At 42.5% G+C, this 17,977-nt stretch overlaps 1 protein-coding gene across 1 annotated transcript in view; it reads left to right on the forward strand.

Moving 5' to 3' along the window:
- The first annotated feature begins 2,551 nt into the window (after nt 1-2,551).
- Nucleotides 2,552-17,977, forward strand: part of LOC311235273 (F-box/WD repeat-containing protein 7-like) — a 124,139-nt gene continuing 108,713 nt past the window's right edge. The window contains exons 1-2 of the mRNA XM_084322690.1: nt 2,552-2,783; nt 16,872-17,630. Coding sequence (XP_084178816.1) covers nt 16,953-17,630 — 678 coding nt within the window. The 5' untranslated portion in view covers nt 2,552-2,783; nt 16,872-16,952. The remainder of the gene's footprint in view (nt 2,784-16,871; nt 17,631-17,977) is intronic.

A 17,977-nucleotide genomic window follows, 5' to 3' on the forward strand; every position in this document is an offset into this window, starting at 1 on the left:
GGGGTGGGTGGGGGACACTGTACAACTGTACAAACAACACTGTACATTGGATTATTGACAAGACCATACTTGGTAATTTACTGTACATTGGAGGGGGTTGTGTTCGGACATTTACAGGGGCCAGTTTCGAGTTGCAGTCTCCCTTAGGTGTTTTTTGAGAGTGTTTTTGAAAGTGGGTAGTGATTCACATTCCTTTACAGCTTTGGGTAGGGCGTTCCACATTGATGTGGCATAATTGCGAAACGTGTTTAGTCCCTTGTTTGAGCCGAATCTGGGTTTAACATGATTTGTGGAGCTCCCTCTGGTGTTGTGATCGTGGTATTCACTGACCTTTGGGAAGTATTTAGTCATGTACATGGGTACCTTGGTCGTGTAGTGTATCTTGTAGACCAGGCCCATTGCAAGTTGCTGTACTCTGTCGTCTACTCTAAGCCATCCTAGGTTGTCAAAGTGGGCAGGGGTGAGGTGGGTTCTAGGAGTAAGGTCAAGCAGTAGTCTGACCAGTTTGTTTTGAGATGTTTGTAATTTTGTTTTTAGCGCCTTTGAGGTGCTTTGGTACCATGAGGTGCAAGCATAGTCGTAGTACCCTTGAATGAGTGCTCCTGCTAGAGTCTTCAGGGTATTCTTGTTTACCAGTGAGGAGATCCGGTACAAGAAACGAGTTCGTTGGTTGACTTTTTTTATTACATTGGATGCCATTTTGTCACAGGAAAGATTTGCCTCTAGGATGGAACCCAGGTAGGTAATATCTTCTTTCCTTGTGACAATATTGTCACCCACTGTAACTGAGAAGCCGTCGGTCTTGCTGAGTTTGTTATTTGAACCGAAGAGAATGGACTCTGTTTTGCCCATGTGTAATGATAGTTTGTTATCAGCGAGCCATATGCAGATTTTGCTTAGTTCTGAGCTGAGGGTTTTTTCAACCTGTAACTTCAAGGGTACCTGTAACTTCAAGGGTACTACGACTATGCTTGCACCTCATGGTACCAAAGCACCTCAAAGGCACTAAAAACAAGATTACAAACATCACAAAACAAACTGGTCAGACTACTACTTGACCTTACTCCTAGAACCCACCTCACCCCTGCCCACTTCGACTACCTAGGATGGCTTAGAGTAGACGACAGAGTACAGCAACTTGCAATGGGCCTGGTCTCAATATCCCAATGTACCCAACCCCCCCCCCACCCAACCTCCTCCAATGTACAGTTTCTACGTCAAATGTATATACTCCCTTTCCTTGACTCCTTCTGTATCACAAACAGTACTGTATTTGCAAATCTGGTATGTCATAAATGTATAGATGTAGCAGTACTGACTATCTGTATGTCATGTATGTCATATATGTCCTGATGAATTGAAAATGGGGGACCCTGATGTAAACAAGACGAAAGTCTTTCTCTGGTCTGCATCCCCTTAACAATTGTGTGTATTGAGCTGTACTGTATTGTACCCATTCTGCAATCTGTTAATAAAGTTTTCAATCAATCAATCAATCAAAGTCTACAAGATACACTATACGACTAAGATATCCATGTACATGTCAAAATACTTCCCAAAGGTCAGTGAATACCACGATCACAACACCAGAGGGAGCTCCACAAATCATGTTAAACCCAGATTCGGCTCAAACAAGAGACTAAACTCGTTTCGCAATTATGCCACATCAATGTGGAACGCCCTACCCACAGCTGTAAAGGAATGTGAATCACTACCCACTTTTAAAACCACTCTCAAGGAGCACCTACGGGAGACTGCAATTCGAAACTGGCCCCTGTAAATGTCCTAACCCAACCCCCCCCAATGTACAGTAAATGACCAAGTATGGTTTTGTCAATATTCCAATGTACAGTTTTGCTTGTACAGTTGTACAAATGTTCTAGTTTTAGTTAGTATCCGTGCAGCCGCATTTTGCACGAGTTGAACATTTTTGACGCTTGAATTAGGTAGGGCTGAAAAAAGTGCGTTACAGTAGTCCAGACGTGATGAGACAAAAGCATGAATTAGGGTTTCAGCATTAGCCGGAGTTAAAATTGGGCGAATATTTGCGATATTACGAAGATGAAAGAAGGCAATTTTTATATGTGCATTAAATGAGAGGGAGGAATAAAAAATTACTCTGGAGGTTTTTCATGGTGGAGCTCTACTCTGAGATACATGACAAGTATTGAGGGAGATGTCCTCAAACAATTGATTGATTGATTGATTGAAAACTTTATTAACAGATTGCAGAATGGGTACAGTACAGTACAGCTCAATACATACAATTGTTAAGGGGATTGCAGACCAGAGAAAGACTTTCGTCTTGTTTACATCAGGGTCCCCCATTTTAAATTCATCTACTGTTGGCAACATAACCAATACTATAACATTTTATTATTGTTCAGTCCAAACCACAAAAGCTAAATTATGGGAATATGTTGAATCATCTTCTCCAATCTCAGGAAAGCTCAGGGGGGGGGGGGGCGTGGAGAGAAAATACAATTTAATGACGTCATCAACCAGCGCCAAACAATGCTCCATGTGCAAAGGGGAAGAAGAAAAGGCAGAGGCTGAGGAAGTTGATCTGCTCTTCTTTCTCCTAACAAAAATAAAACGAAAACAACGGGGTGGACTTTACGGTTTGTGTGCCTCGTTTGCTTCGAGACGTACAGAGAGCCAAGAATATCGTAATAACAACTCGTTTCAGCGGAAAGAATCGTTAGAAAAAGAAGAGAGCCCCCTACATTTAGAGTCCGAGGTGGCCCCTCGCATCGGAAGAACAACAGAGGCTCTTGGCGAAGGTGCGTTTGTTTCTATGTTGTTAATAATGAAGTACAATGCTATGTTAGTAAGTGGTCGTTTTATGAGTAGGGTGTTGTAGCCTGTTTTACTACAAGTGCGAAACGAAAGCGTCGGAGATCAAGTTGCTGCATCAGGTCACAACAACAACACAAGTAACGTATAACACCTTGGCCTTGACCCATCCTGGACGTGTTCTCCATCCTCATGGAAACGACACCATGGTGGAGAGAGTTAGAAGAACCTTCAGCAGTTTGCCACTTGTTCAAGTTTAGGCAGTTAAGGCCGAATATCTTGGGGGAGGGGGGGTCCTTCCTTCCTTCTTTCTTTCTAGCTACAAGTGACAACAATGATGTGTGTGATTGAGTTACAAATGCTTCAGTCTGAAAGAAGTCAGATAAGGACAAAGGGTAGTTTTCGGATGTCTCTCACACACACACACGCACACACACACACACACACTCTCACACACTTCCTCCATCCACACCTCTGGCTCCTTGATCTGACCAGTTGTCTGTTTTGTTCACAGGAACTGTGGGTCAGGAAGTACAGCCGTCGTTGTCCACTGTCTGTGGCCACTTCAGATTCATGATTTAAAATGTCTAAATGTTTATTTGAGCTCTTGCACCCAAATTTGGTTTATATTGTAGCATTTATAGAAGGTCTTAATCAGAATTAAAACCAAATGTTGGTGTAATTGCACAATCAAACATTTGGCCTATTGTCTGTCTGTAGAGCAGCCCCAGATTTTACATCCCAGTAACATGACTGATTCAAGGGTTCTTCTCTCTGATGTCTATTTGTAGGGGTGTACTCTCAAATACAGACTGAACTGTCTTAAATGGGTGGCATTCCCCTTTAAAGACTTAGTAAGTAGTTTCAGCCACTAGGTGTCACTAGAGCTCAATTGAAACAAATGTGGCCTTTACGTAGGAATGCTCATCGTGATCAACCTGTCAAACTTAGCATTGCAAATGTCAGAAACATTCTAGGTTCAACTTTAGGTAGAAAAAGAAAAGAGAGAAAGTTTACAAGCCTTTTGGAAAATGAGAGCAGAGAACCAGCGACTGCCTGCTGAATATGTAATAGTACTTATCTGTTATACGTACTGTGACGGACTCTGGGGTGTTTTGAGCTGCCTGTCACCAGATTGGAATTAACAAAATACACACGGCACAAGGTAGAAGCAAGTTTTATTGCTGTTTAAGGGAAAGGGAGAGGTTAGTGAGATCTTCAGCCAGTCCGTAATACGAGAGAATCGTCTTGGTTCGGAGAGCGGTTCTCATACGGGCGGGGGCTCACCCGGGAGAAGAGACGTCAGGCAAGCAGGGGTCGATACACAGGCGGGTTCTCATACGATCAGTAGGGATGGGTACCGAATTCGGTACTTTTGAGGTACCGAACCGAAACACGTCGGTACTACCGAGTATCGAATGAAGTGAGAATTTTTTTTTTTTTTTTTTAAACTTTTTTCTTTTCATGTCAACATTCACACGCACAATATATGCTTACCTGGGATTTGACTTGATTCAACAACAAAGCAGTCGGAGCAATGACAAGCCGAAAACTGTCGAAATTGTAGTTATTTGAAGTTTTGATTTTTTTTACGTCAATTAAATTTCTTGAGACTAAAGTACCGAAAAAAGGTACCGTTGGGTACCGGTATCGATTCACAGGTACCGGTACCGGTTCAAATGTGAAAGGTACCCATCCCTAACGATCAGGGGTTATAGTTATAGCACACAGCAGGGTCCTCATTCCAAAAGCAGATAAACACGGCATTGGTCACACAGACGATAATCTTCCTCCTCTTCTCGCTCCGTCTCTTCTCTTACTCACGTCCTCTCTTTCCGTACAGTTTTCGCCTCAGCTACTTAAAAGATTATCTGTCTCCATTTTCTATGCCCCTTGATTGGGCTTTGATTGCGTTCACTTGTCCCGTGCGCATCTGACACAGGTGCGCTGCATTGGGGTTGACACGCTCTGCTCTGCCGGGAGTCGTCTCGGATCTCCTAATATGGGCATATGCCCCAGTACCTTGGCCGATACATAGCGGCCTTCTATTACCAGTTACCACGCCAGCCGGTCTGCCACATATCCCCCCTCAGCTCCAAGCGGGAGGGAGGGGCGACCCAGGATGCCAGCGCATCTCTCTGTGAGAGTGCATCCACGATCCACTGTTACACGCAATTCAAGGGTGGCTACAAGGCTCATTCTGCTAGTGGCTTTGGTAAGTCAGATCACGCGTCCATTTTCCTTTCACCAAAGTACAAACGGAGAATCAAAAGCACTCCTGTAGTCTCGCGAGAGGTGCAGAAATGGGATTTGACGTCAGTGATAATATTATATAATATATATATTTTATAAAAAAAAAGAAAATTATATAAAATACATTTTAATTTCTTTTAATCAAAAACGATCGGTATCTGATCGGTATCGGCCGATATGGCTCACGACGATCGGTGATCGGTATCGGTGGCAAAAAACGTGATCGGGGCATCCCTAGTTTTTGTGGGTATTGTCCAGTGTGGTTTTATCTGCCCAAAATTCAAGCAAGCATGACAGTAACTGTTGTGAAGGATCAGATTAAACCGAATATATATATTTATTTATGGATATATATTTAATAGTATTTGTATATCGTTTGATATCCCTTGTATATTCCTTGTACATATACACTGAATATCCCTTTAGTCTACTAACAGCCCATAATAGTTTCATTCTCTCATTGGACAAGAACCTGGCACCAGCAGCCAAGCCCCTTAGTTCAAGTTCAATCGTGCCGACGAACATGTCGTTACTAGCCCCGGTTCCGCGTAGGAATACGTCTGCCGAAATACGAATGGTACTATTTGTTCACAGCGCATATATATATGGCGCAAGTAAAGTAGAACTCCCCTTAGCCCTTAGTTCTTTACCCTCCAACCTAGTGGCAAGACGTTAAGCCTCACCCACGATACACGTGTGGTGCAGTATGGTCAACTTGGCCTCAGAATGGCATTGAGACATCGTGTGGATTAATAGTTGAATTGTCATAGTTTGGCACTATACCGTCGAGTGGGACGTATTTCTATTAAGTTAATAATAGTCTATTATGTATGGTGCATCGTTCGGTTAGAGTTATAAAGTGAGCAGTACCCCCATCGTTTTCCTCGCGTTATCTAGAGTCTTAACCAGGCTGGGCAGACCACGTGTGGTGCTTTCATCCGAGGAGTTCTGGGCAAGGACGAGTGGACCTGCACATTGGATTACCTTACCCGGGCGACGGCGAGCCCTACACGGCTTGGATTATCTACTTGCTTTGGGTGCTTTGATTATGCCATGGATAACAGCCAACACTGGTGAGTGTTGGAACTACCCCCCGAGAGGAGTCCAGGTGAGACGGCGCTCTACCCCGAGTGAGGTCGCCTCACGTCTCTTCGTTGTGGACCGGCAGCTACCGTCTACAAGAGAGCCCAACTGTATTCATCTGTGGACCAAGGTTCTGTGGGCACCGTGTTCAGCACTCTGAATTCTCCCAAGAAATCGTTGGCCAGATGGGATATCGCCGGCGGCTCTCCTAACCCCCCCCCCTACTGACTTACAACCAGCAGGACCTAGGGCTGGGCGATATGACGTTATTATATAAATATCGGGTACAGTTCATTAACGATACACTTTTTAAACGTATCGTGGATATCGTGATGTTTTGCCCAAGAGGCTTGTGTTGCGTCAATCTGGTCCACACGTTGACACTTTTGAACAGCGCCGCCCCACACACACACTACTGCATCAAAAGTTACTACTTATGATAACAAAGGCATTCGTTTTGTGGCATTGACGTTATATAGTTACACTTTCAATAACATCAGCGTATTTACATAGCAACGACCGAGGTCGACCTAGATATTAGCAAGCATTAGCCGTTCATATCTCAGCCCGTGCTGACTCCGTTGTGCCCATTCTGCGGTCTGTTAACGTTTTCAATCAGACAGATGTATGGAAAGGCTTTTATTATAACATCCGTTGCAGTAAAATCATTATGCCTCCAGTCGTTTAGTCATTCTGCAGAGCTAAAGGCTAAACGTCGGCCGCGGCGAGCTACCGCTGCCATTGTTGTTTTCATTGAGCTCTCCAGTGGCGGAAGTAAAAAATTAATACGCGCTTGCCGATTGGTGCTAAGAACAGCAGGGCGGGTGCAAGCGATGTGACGTAATTGGCAGACGCGACTGTCAATCAAAATGATTCTGTTTGCCGACTGAATGAATATAAACGTTATTAACAGATTGCAGCATAGGTACAATACAGTACAGCTCAATACAACAACAGTCAACAGTGGACTGGAGGATGCAGACCAGAGAGACTTTCGTCTTGTTTACATCAGGGTCCCCCATTTTCAATTCATCATATTTCATATCTAAATCATATAATATCTCATTGCTAAATATATGCAATATATAATCTAATAATCCAATAATCTAAATCTAATATATAATATAAAAATGCTAAATGCATGGGTATTTTATTTTGTCTTTAATGTTAGCTTGCAAACTCAAATACTGTCTTGGTAAGCCTCATAATGAATTGTTTGGGGAAAAAAAGAAAAACATCGTGATGCGTATCGTGTATCGCCGAAAGGTCAGAAAATATCGTGATATCATATTTAGGCCATATCGCCCAGCCCTAGCAGGACCCCCCTTTAGTATATCCAGCTATAATCATTAAGTACCATCGCTATAGTTCCCTAAAGAACCAGGTTGTATACTTGCTTCCTGCGTAACCAGAGATTGGACATTCAATGTTGATTTGCCTACGAATACTCATTTGCCTTACAAGTGCATTCAAATCATAAATGTCATTAAGTGAACGTTGTATATACCCTTTGCTATATATTAAATATTCGACTTATACATTTGTGTGGACTTGGTTTCATGGTGGGAAAGTGTTCATCATATCTATATCATGTACTGTGTGGCCAGTAGTTAAAGTACATAAAGCGGTAGTGGTTTAATGATACCATACTTATCAATACAGTCAGGGAATTGTACCCCTCAGTTACAGTAACGACGTTGTGTGTGTCACGCCCCCCGCTCCCACCAGCCCGATTCCAAAACCACCTAATCCAACTGTCCCAGGTTCAGTGGGGGGTAAAACGAATCAGCGCGGTTCGATCCCAAAAAGGGGTGTGTCCGTCTGAGTGAGAACACTCCCCCCCCCCCCCCGTTCCCGGGAGCAGTGATTCGATCCCAATAGGTAAGTGAGAAAGGCCCCTTAGTTCAGCCCTACTAGCCATCTGTAGCCTGGTGGCTACTGCCGTTAGCTTCTTGCTATCCGCTCCTAGGCCCAAAGCCTCCGGTATATGGCTCTGCCTCTGCCTAGTGGAGCGTCTGTTTATCTCCGACTCTCTATCGCCTTTTCCTTCTGATTCAGAGTTTTTCATTTCATTTTCTCAATAGAGTAGTCTTGGAACTGTTTTCCCCTTTGCTTTTCTCGGGGGGGTATTCAGAATTCAACCGTGTTTTCAGATAGTTTAGCCAGAGGCTACAGCGTTAGCCATGTTGATCAATTCTATTCATGTCTCCCCCTCGACTTCCACTGTTTGTTGTTGATAACTGTGACGCGGCTCTCGCCTTCTGTAGTAGCGAACAGGGGAGGAAACTAACTTTTTGGCTTACCAGCCAACTGGCGAGTATCTGATTTTTTTTACCAGCCAAACAGATTTTTTACCAGACAAAAAAAATCGCTAATTGTGATAATTACTTCTTTGTATGTCAAGCCGTGTCAATGTTGTGTATGCATCTGGGTAGGCACACTGTGCCTTTAAGACAGCACGGTGGTCTTACGACAGTGCTGTGAAGTACCGTCAAGTGTTGTGGTAACGTCAGTTGGGTTGGTGTGCTGTTGTGCACAGTGCACTGGTTGAGCTAGCCCCTTTCGTGACTGCGATGTGCAAGCCAGGGGCTTTTGAGCATGAAATAAAATGTCTAACCTTACGTCGTAGTCCGGTGCTTTTTTGGAAACATTATAGTCATAACAGATACACCTAGCTGGCTGCTTTGAGAACACAGGGCTAACGTTAGCTAGCAAGCAGCTATAGCTAAAACGCTAACTAGAAGCGAACCACTGTATACAGTTCCAGTAGACTAACATTACACCTCTGTGATTTAAATGTGTCCTTAGTAACTTATACTCGAGGGTTGTACTAGGGTTGGATGCAGTTCCCCGTTGGTCAGTCTGTCTGTTTTCCATCTTCTGCTGTGTTTAACGTTATCAGTTTGCGAGTGCTCCTGATGGCTAGCCTAGTACAGCGGGACTTTTATTATTATATGTCCGCGGGTTGGCCAGTACTGCGCAAACGTTTATTAAACATTATATGTCCGCGGGTGGTCTTGTGCAGTGCTCTCGTGGCACTGTCAACTAAAGCGAACACTCAGAAGACGCGCACCGTTTGCCAGTGCAGTGATTGCAGAATGTTTTATTTTTTTGTATACTCGCCAGCAGGGGAGGAAACTAACTTTTTGGCTTACCAGCCAACTGGCGGGTATCTGATTTTTTTTACCAGCCAAACGTAAAAAATACCAGCATTTGGCCAGTAAAGTGGCCTAATTTCCTCCCCTGGTAGCGAAGCAATAGTATCTGCTGTGTGCTGTCACAGTGCACTGCTGACAGAAGTGGATGAGAGGAAATTATATGAATGCATCGGTTTTGACTGACGCAAAGACGCTACAACAAGATGCATCGCGAGTTCAACCTGAGTTCTAGCCGATGCGCACTTATTCCACCGGTGCACTCGCATCGTGAACGTGTATGCCGGCGCACCGATGCAAATCGATGAATCGTCACATCACTAGTGTGTAGTACTCCTTGAATGAGATCATTACACACACACCATTGCATTAATCAGAAGTACAAGGAACTCTCTGCATACCTTTTTGTTTCACAATGAAAAGTGCTTTATAAATCTAATTATTTATTATTATTGTAAATAACCCCATGAAAGGTTTATTTGTGTGGGTAATTACCTGCTTCATATTTGTGATGTTACTGGTTTCAGTGTGTGCCTAAAGTGATCAATGTGTTGGGCGGTTTATAGAGATCTATGTCAATGAATGTTTATGTATATCCGGGATTTTTATTAGAATAATTGATAGACGCCTACTGCAGGGTTCGAAATTAACGGGGGCTTGGGGCAAAATGCCCTCGAAAATTTACCAAATGCCCTCGAAAATCAGTTAAGGGGGGCAAAAAAAGCCCCTGACAGTTTACTAATTATATATATAATTATATATATGCTCTACAGTGCGAGCATTTCCCTCGTATTGCCCCTAATAATATGTGTGTGTGCAAACCGGAAAAATCATTTACTTGCAGTGTGCGAGACAGACGAGTGATTGTGAAGATTACAAAACAGCTCCGCTGTTAATAGTTCAGATTGAAACTGGACTGAAATTCAGTTTTTGGGTGGAATGTTTGTTCCAAGGAGGAGGGAGGCGGGGCCCGCTGCGTGTTACAGGCACTTGAGAGGTGCTGCGAACACAGAGAGAGCGCTCTGCTCTCATCAAGCATTACACTGCTATCTTAACGTTAGCAAGCTAAGCATCTGCATAGCGCGACCCGTGTAACGTTAAGTAACTTGTGTTCGGCGGGGAAAGACCATTCCATTTGTAACACAACTCCAAAAGAATAACATCCAAATCCGATCCCCAGGGAACAAAATAAGTACCAGCCAACCGCCAATGGCTGGTAAAAAATCTGCCTGGCTGGTAGTTTTTAAAATCTACCAGCCAAATGGCTGGTAAGTCAAAAAGTTAAGTTTGTTCCCTGAGAGCAGAGCTACATAGCTGCAGTGCGCCTATTTTGCGAGCCGAAATAAGTCTGTGGTTTTTTCTTCTTCTCACAATGGGTCAAATGCATCTAACATGCATTGCATCGTCGCCATTCCTTTATGCCCACATCGCCCGAAATGAACGTTATGTTAGCGTAAGCTAACAAGTAGGCCTGCCACGATAACAAATTTTGCTGGGCGATTAATTGCCCCCGAAAATATCGCGATAAGCGATATTATTGCGACCGGTTAAAAAAAAAATTGAGAAATTTATTTCCCAAAACTTTTATTTTGAAGCCCACCGCTCCGTCTTTTCCGGTTTAAGACTTTTATTTTGAAGCCCACCGACCGGACCGGAAGTATTGTTGCGATTATCCTAGCCGACAACTTGTCTCGTCTGGTTGTGTTTTTTTGGTTTAACGTTAGCTACTAACGTTAGATGCAGCTACTACAGGCAATCAACGATGAGGAGGACGCGTCAAAGCCGTATATAATAGAATAGCTGTGGTGCGTAGGCACTGCAGCACGACTCGAAAACGACCCGTTATAATAAATTAATTCATGTTTAACTTGTCCCCGTCTCCAGTGCTTTGACTAGCCCCACCCGTTCATTGTAAACAATGATGCATGTAATTGTATTAACGTTATTCTGTGTTATTCTAACGTTACACTACAAATAACGCTACTTGGTTAAAAGGAGCAACACTATTGAGAAATGTAGGTAAGCTAAATATGTGGCGTTGCTACTGCCCCACGGAGCAGTAGCAATATGAATTGCTACTGAATTGAAAATGGGGGACCCTGATGGAAACAAGACAAACGTCTTTCTCAGGTCTGCATCCCCTTAACAATTGTATGTATTGAGCCGTACTGTATTGTACCCATTCTGCAATCTGTTAAATAAAGTTTTCATTCATTCATTCCCGTGCTGTGCTCTGTAGTAACGCCAGCGGCCAACCCACACGGAGAGTGACTGACAAGGGGCACTGGTTCCGCCTCATTAAAACAAACGCGCAAATAGCAATTAATCGCGCCCGTCAAAATCATTGCATTCATTTTAATTATCGCGGCAATTAATCGATTTATTGCTTATCGCGGCAGGCCTACTAACAAGCTAATCCTGATCAGCGGCAGAGCCATAGAGAACAGCAGACAGTGTGGACTGGGGAAAGGGAAATGGGGGGGGGTGCACTCTCCCTTTCTCTGTGTGTGTGCGTGCGTTTGGAAAGACGATGAAGTCACTAGTCAGGACTCAGGAGAGGAGTATATTGTAGTAAACTGAGGATTACTGAGGATGCACAGATAATGTTGATATTCAAATATAAAAAGGTTTCGAGAGGAGTGGAAGTTTGAAGACAGACTAGACTACAATATGATGCGGGGGTGGTGAGTTGAAACAGTGTGTGTGTCCCCGACCCCACTTCTATGTTTCAATAAATTATTTGCATTTAAAACTATTAACGCTGACTCATTCCTTCAGTCCACTCAAAATTATGCTAATATTCCTTATGTTGTTTATGATATTAATTGAAAATAGCATATGAGAGTATTATATAGTAATAATAACACATGGCGATATACTAAAAAGCTATTTTTAATTTTTGGCTGGTAAAAAATCTGCCTGGCTGGTAGTTTTTAAAATCTACCAGCCAAATGGCTGGTAAGTCAAAAAGTTAATTTTGTTCCCTGCCGATCCCGATGCGCATTTCCTTCATTCCACAGCGCTGAGCGCGCAACGTATTTCATTGATTGATCTGGCCAGAGCCTATACTCACAAACGTTGCGTGTGTGGGGTTTTTCATCAATTTGAAACAAGCCTCTTGACTGTTGGAATTAGGGATGTTAAAAATAAAATATCTAATAATATTATTCAATATTAGACATTCATTGATCCAGAGGCAACCGGTTATTATATCAAGACAACAACACAAATTGCCCTCACTCAGGGACAATAATATTTAATCTATTTAGATAGAGTATGTATGTATTATTTACAGATAATTGAAGGTACCTCAAAACATGAAACCAAGCCATGATGTCACACATCGTGTGTGTGTGTTACTTGAACAATTGTCACTGTGCTCCTAAATTTCTGTGTGCTCCTAAATTTGTATTTAGATTTTATTTATTAACATTTTATTTAGGAGCACATGTGCTCCTTGGGAAAAAGGTTAGCGTAGAGCCCTATATATGGAGACATTAACATTACGTTATCAAACATAGGGACGAAGACTGTAAAAAAAAGTGTCAAGAATGTTTTATAATCTTTATGTTAATTTTCATTATAAAAATGTTGTGCCCCCGAAATACAAAAAAAGCCCCCGAAAAGCAATTAAGGGGGGCAAAAAAAGCCCTTGAAAAAAAATGTTAATTTCTAACCCTGTACTACGGTATGTGTATACAGTATGTGACCTTTATTTTGAAAACCGTGTTGCGAGGCAACCGTGTTTACGTTTGCGCTTTTGACAGTGAAATGTTCAGTTCAATTTAGCTTGAAGGAAATACGCTAATCAAAAAGGTTTAATCATGGACCCGTATGAGGCCATACCTCTCTGGAGCCCTGCTTATGTGTATTTTTATTCTATTCGTGACTTGTTTTGTATACATAAATGTTTACTGTGAGCGATTTGTAGTGCCAAATTTCCTTCTGGATGAATAAAGTTTGAATATGGCCACCAGTGATGTCATTGGGGACATTGAATCCTCGTGTTGTGTTAATTACAGTTTAATCAAATCAAATTTATTTATAAGGCCCGACAACACACGTCGATGTCCCCATGGGCCGTACATGTCCTCCCCAAACAAGTCAAGAAGAAACATCACATCAAATCAAGAACAAAACAAGAACACCACAAGGTCCAAAAAAATATAAAAATTAAATGAAAATTAAAAATTAAAATTAAATTAAAATAAATGCAAAATAAATAAAAGCAACACTCCCAGACATAATGCAATTATAAGGTAGCAGTCCCTATTGTTAGATGTTTCTGTCCTCGGCCAATCTCATCTTGTCATCTCCTTCGTGACTCTCCCTGTCCTGCATTGTGTTTTCTTTCAACCCCTGTTAGTACATCCGTTAGTCATAAGAAATGACACTGCAACGTGATCTCTTTCCTCTGATCCTCATGTTTATTTTCATAAACATAGCTCCGTACCCGATGTAACCCATTCTGTATTGTCATTGTTCAGTCTTAATTCTCTTCAATCCAATGGTTCTCTCTCTCCCGTCGTAGCCATGCATGATGTGGTGATGCGGCATATTCCCCTCCCACCCGGCGAGGGTGAGGAGGGATTTCAAAGTCTCTGTCAATGCGATTGCTTGATTCCGCCTCGTGTCTTAGTCTAACCTTACCCGGAAGAAACTCTCATCATAACTAGGGATGGGTACCGAATTCGGTTCTTTTGAGGTACCGAACCGAAACACGTCGGTACTACCGAGTATCGATTCAAGTGAGATTTTTATTTTATTTTTTTCTCCATGTCAACGTTCACACGCACAATATATGCTTACCTAGGATTTGACTTGATTCAACAACAAAGCAGTTGGAGCAATGGCAAGCCGAAAACGGTCGAAATTGTAGTTATTTGAAGTTAGGATTTTTTTTTCACGGCTGAGGTAGGTAAATAAATTTTTTTTTTTACTAAAGTACCGAAAAAAGGTACCGTTGGGTACCGGTATCGATTCACAGGTACCGGTACCGTATCGGTTCAAATGTGAAAGGTACCCATCCCTAATCATAACTTCTTCCCCCTAACAACAGGCCCGCCCCCTCTTGTTACTACGTGACACGCTGTCTTTGACAACAGCTCTTTGACCCAAATCACTATAGCAACGGCGATGTTGATATTATCCCCCTAGTTCTCTCTGACCAAACCTGCTGTGGCTTGATAATGCACTTTCTCCAGATCGAGTGACCTTGATGCTGTGGCTATCAGCTGTTGATGTTAAACAGCACAGCCCGAATCCTCATCTGCTGCTGTCAGTCTGCTGCAACACACTGTCTCTGACTGCCGGCTACTTTTAAGATCTATAGATCCGTCTGAGTAGATGCTGTCAGTGTTACCCACCAATATATATACATTATATACACAATCATTGAAAAACATAGATTCCTTCACTATAAAACAAGTTATTGCTATCGTTTCATCTACATCATTTCATGGTGCCGTATAGGGCGGTCTTAAATACTTCGAAGCTTCGTTCGATGGGCATGGGATTCGAATATGAAAAAAAAAAAATATATATATATATATCTTTTTTATTTTTTATTTTTTGTTGCAAAATCAACTCTGCCTCTCTTTGTTAATTACAACAAGCAATGCTGTTTGCTATTTAAGATGAGGTCGGACTCTGCACTGACAGATGTGTTCACTGTGCTGCTTTTATAAAGCCTCAAATGACGGTTTACAATATTTCATGGAAGCAAAGTGTTTAGTTTGTCTAAGATTCAAAAAGGTTTAAACTTTACAGCACTGACAAAGTTGAACAAAGTGCTGTACAAGTCCCCCGCCCCCCCCCAAAAAAAGAAAGTAATAATAATAATAAAAAAAAAAAAAGGATGATGTTAATCTGAAGCCTCGCTCTCTGGTTTCAGGATGATGATGTAAATCTGAAGCCTCGCTCTGGTTTCAGGATGATGTTAATCTTAAGCCTCGCTTAGAGCCATATGAAATCCGTTTTATTATTTTCCAAATTCCATTATATTTTTTCCCAAATTCCATTTTTTCCGTTTTAATATTTCAGAATTCTGTATTTTGCCTTTTATGCTCATTTTACCATCAGAAATAGTGTCTAATAAGTGGGAATGAATAAATGTCCACAATTGAATAAGATATAACAGTCCATTTAATGTTTTTAAGTGCTGCAACTCAGAAATACAGTTCAATTTTACACAATATTTTTCAATTAATATTGTGACAAAATAAAAATACATATTTCAAGTGTAAACAATAGATACAGCTAGCTACTACTGACATTATCACAATGACAATGTCAGTAACCTAGCTATATCTATTATATTGTGATGAAATATAGTAATGCATAATTTAGGCACCTTTAGTTTAGTTTATTTCGTTTATAAAGGACAGTGTATAATGGCAATCGTTTGCATTAAACAAATGGATGGGTGCACTAGATTTAGCAAGAAGCTATCATTTCCATCTATAGTCCTATGTACTGTAACGTTTCATAGCTATTTAAGTTTATTTAGATTATAAAGGGCAGTGTATAATGACAATCGTTTGCATTAAACAAATGGATGGGTGCACCAGATTTAGCTAGAACTTCTAGAAGCTATCATTTCCATCTATAGTCCTATGTACTGTAACGTTTCATAGCTATTTAAGTTTATTTAGATTATAAAGGGCAGTGTATAATGACAATCGTTTGCATTAAACAAATGGATGGGTGCACTAGATTTAGCTAGAAGCTAAACGTCCTAACGTTATAGCTATTTAATCACAATAGTGTCGCAAGTGTTTTTGCGGGTCCAGTCCACGGAACGTTGACAGAATTAGCAAAACACCTTATCACCGGAGGCATAAAAGTCATTAGGATACTGTTCTGCTCTGAATTGAGGGCTTATTGTGGAATTGTTTAGCTTCTTGACGATGTTAACACTGAAGCAGCCAGACGCTTGAGCACCGCGGCTGTGTTGTGTGTAACACGCTGTAGAGTCCCCGCCTCCCCGGTCGCGTGTGCACCAAACGTTCCACCCAAAAAACGAAATTTCAGTCCAGATTAGGCCAAATTCTGCAATATTCCACGTTTTGCAGTTGATTCCATTTTTATTGGTTAATTCCGCGATTCCGTGAACGCGGATTTCATATGGCTCTAGCCTCGCTCTCTGGTTTCAGGATGATGATGTAAATCTGAAGCCTCGCTCTGGTTTCAGGATGATGTTAATCTGAAGCCTCGCTCTCTGGTTTCAGGATGATGATGTTAATCTGAAGCCTCGCTCTGGTTTCAGGATGATGTTAATCTGAAGCCTTGCTCTCCGGTTTCAGGATGAAGTTGTTAATCTGAAGCCTTGCTCTCTGCTTTCAGGATGTTGTTGTTAATCTGAAGCCTTGCTCTCTGGTTTCAGGATGAAGTTGTTAATCTGAAGCCTTGCTCTCTGCTTTCAGGATGTTGTTGTTAATCTGAAGCCTTGCTCTCTGGTTTCAGGATGAAGTTGTTAATCTGAAGCCTTGCTCTCCGGTTTCAGGATGATGATGTTAATCTGAAGCCTTGCTCTCCGGTTTCAGGATGATGATGTTAATCTGAAGCCTTGCTCTCTGCTTTCAGGATGAAGTCGACCTCCAGTCTCTCGGCGTGAACAACAGTCAAAAGAAGAGAAGAAGAAAGGAACCGCGGCCCGACGAAGAGATGGAGAGACTGACTGAGGGAGAGCAGACGGATAGAAGAGTAGAGGGGAGAACAAAAGGACTCGGTGGATCTGCCCAGAGGAGAGAGGGAGAGATACTCGCCACAGCGGAGGAAGAGAGACTCGAACAGAACACTACGGAAGAGGAGGGAGAGGGACTCGAACGGAACGCTACAGGAGAGGAAGAGGAGGGGGACGGAACGACCAGGAAGAGTGAGGGGGAGGAGGAGAGGGGGATGAGAGACAAACTAGAGGACACCTCCTTCTCATCTTTCTACCTCTCCTCCTTTACCTCCTGCTCCTCGCACTCCTCCTCTCCCTCGCTCCCTCTCTCCTCAGAAGGAGGAGAGGAGAAGGAGGGATTTATCCTGAGAGGAGGAGGAGGAGGAGATGACGGAAGGGACGGGGACGTTTGCGTCGCCATAGTGACCATTGAGGAAGAGTCATGTCCCTCTGAACCGTTCGGACCCGCCCACCTTGAGACGACCGGGGGAGTTGTGGCGAGCTGTGGTCGGCCAATGATGGCCGGAGAAGACGAGGGAGCGGGGGGGGAGGAAGAGGAGGAGGAGAGAGAGATGGAGGGCAAGGAAGAGGAGGGAGAGATGGAGAGGAGTGACGAAGGAGAGGAAGAGGAGGTGGACCCAGAAGTGATGTCACCAATACTCCTCCATCAGAGTAAGGTAAGATCTCTGCTCCCTCCTATCCTTCTCTCATATTTCCCATATTGAGATAGACTTTGTCCATATTGCACAGCCCTAGGACAGCCATAGTACCATAGTACATAGTAGTATAGACTAGGGGTGGGAATCACCAGAGGCCTCACGATACGATATTATCACGATACGATAGTATTGCGATTCAAAATATATTACGATATTAATATTGTGATATATTGCGATTTGTTGCCTTTTTTCAACTGCAAAGTAAAACTTTGAAAACTTTATTTGATTAGATAAAACATGTCGACAGTCTGTTCATCTCACTTCAAAAAATTGTATTGCAGCAAATGGGATTTTCTCAAGCAGAA

Source organism: Notolepis coatsorum (genome assembly GCF_963971535.1).
Source record: "Notolepis coatsorum genome assembly, chromosome: 1".
NCBI classification, from domain to species: domain Eukaryota; kingdom Metazoa; phylum Chordata; class Actinopteri; order Aulopiformes; family Paralepididae; genus Notolepis; species Notolepis coatsorum.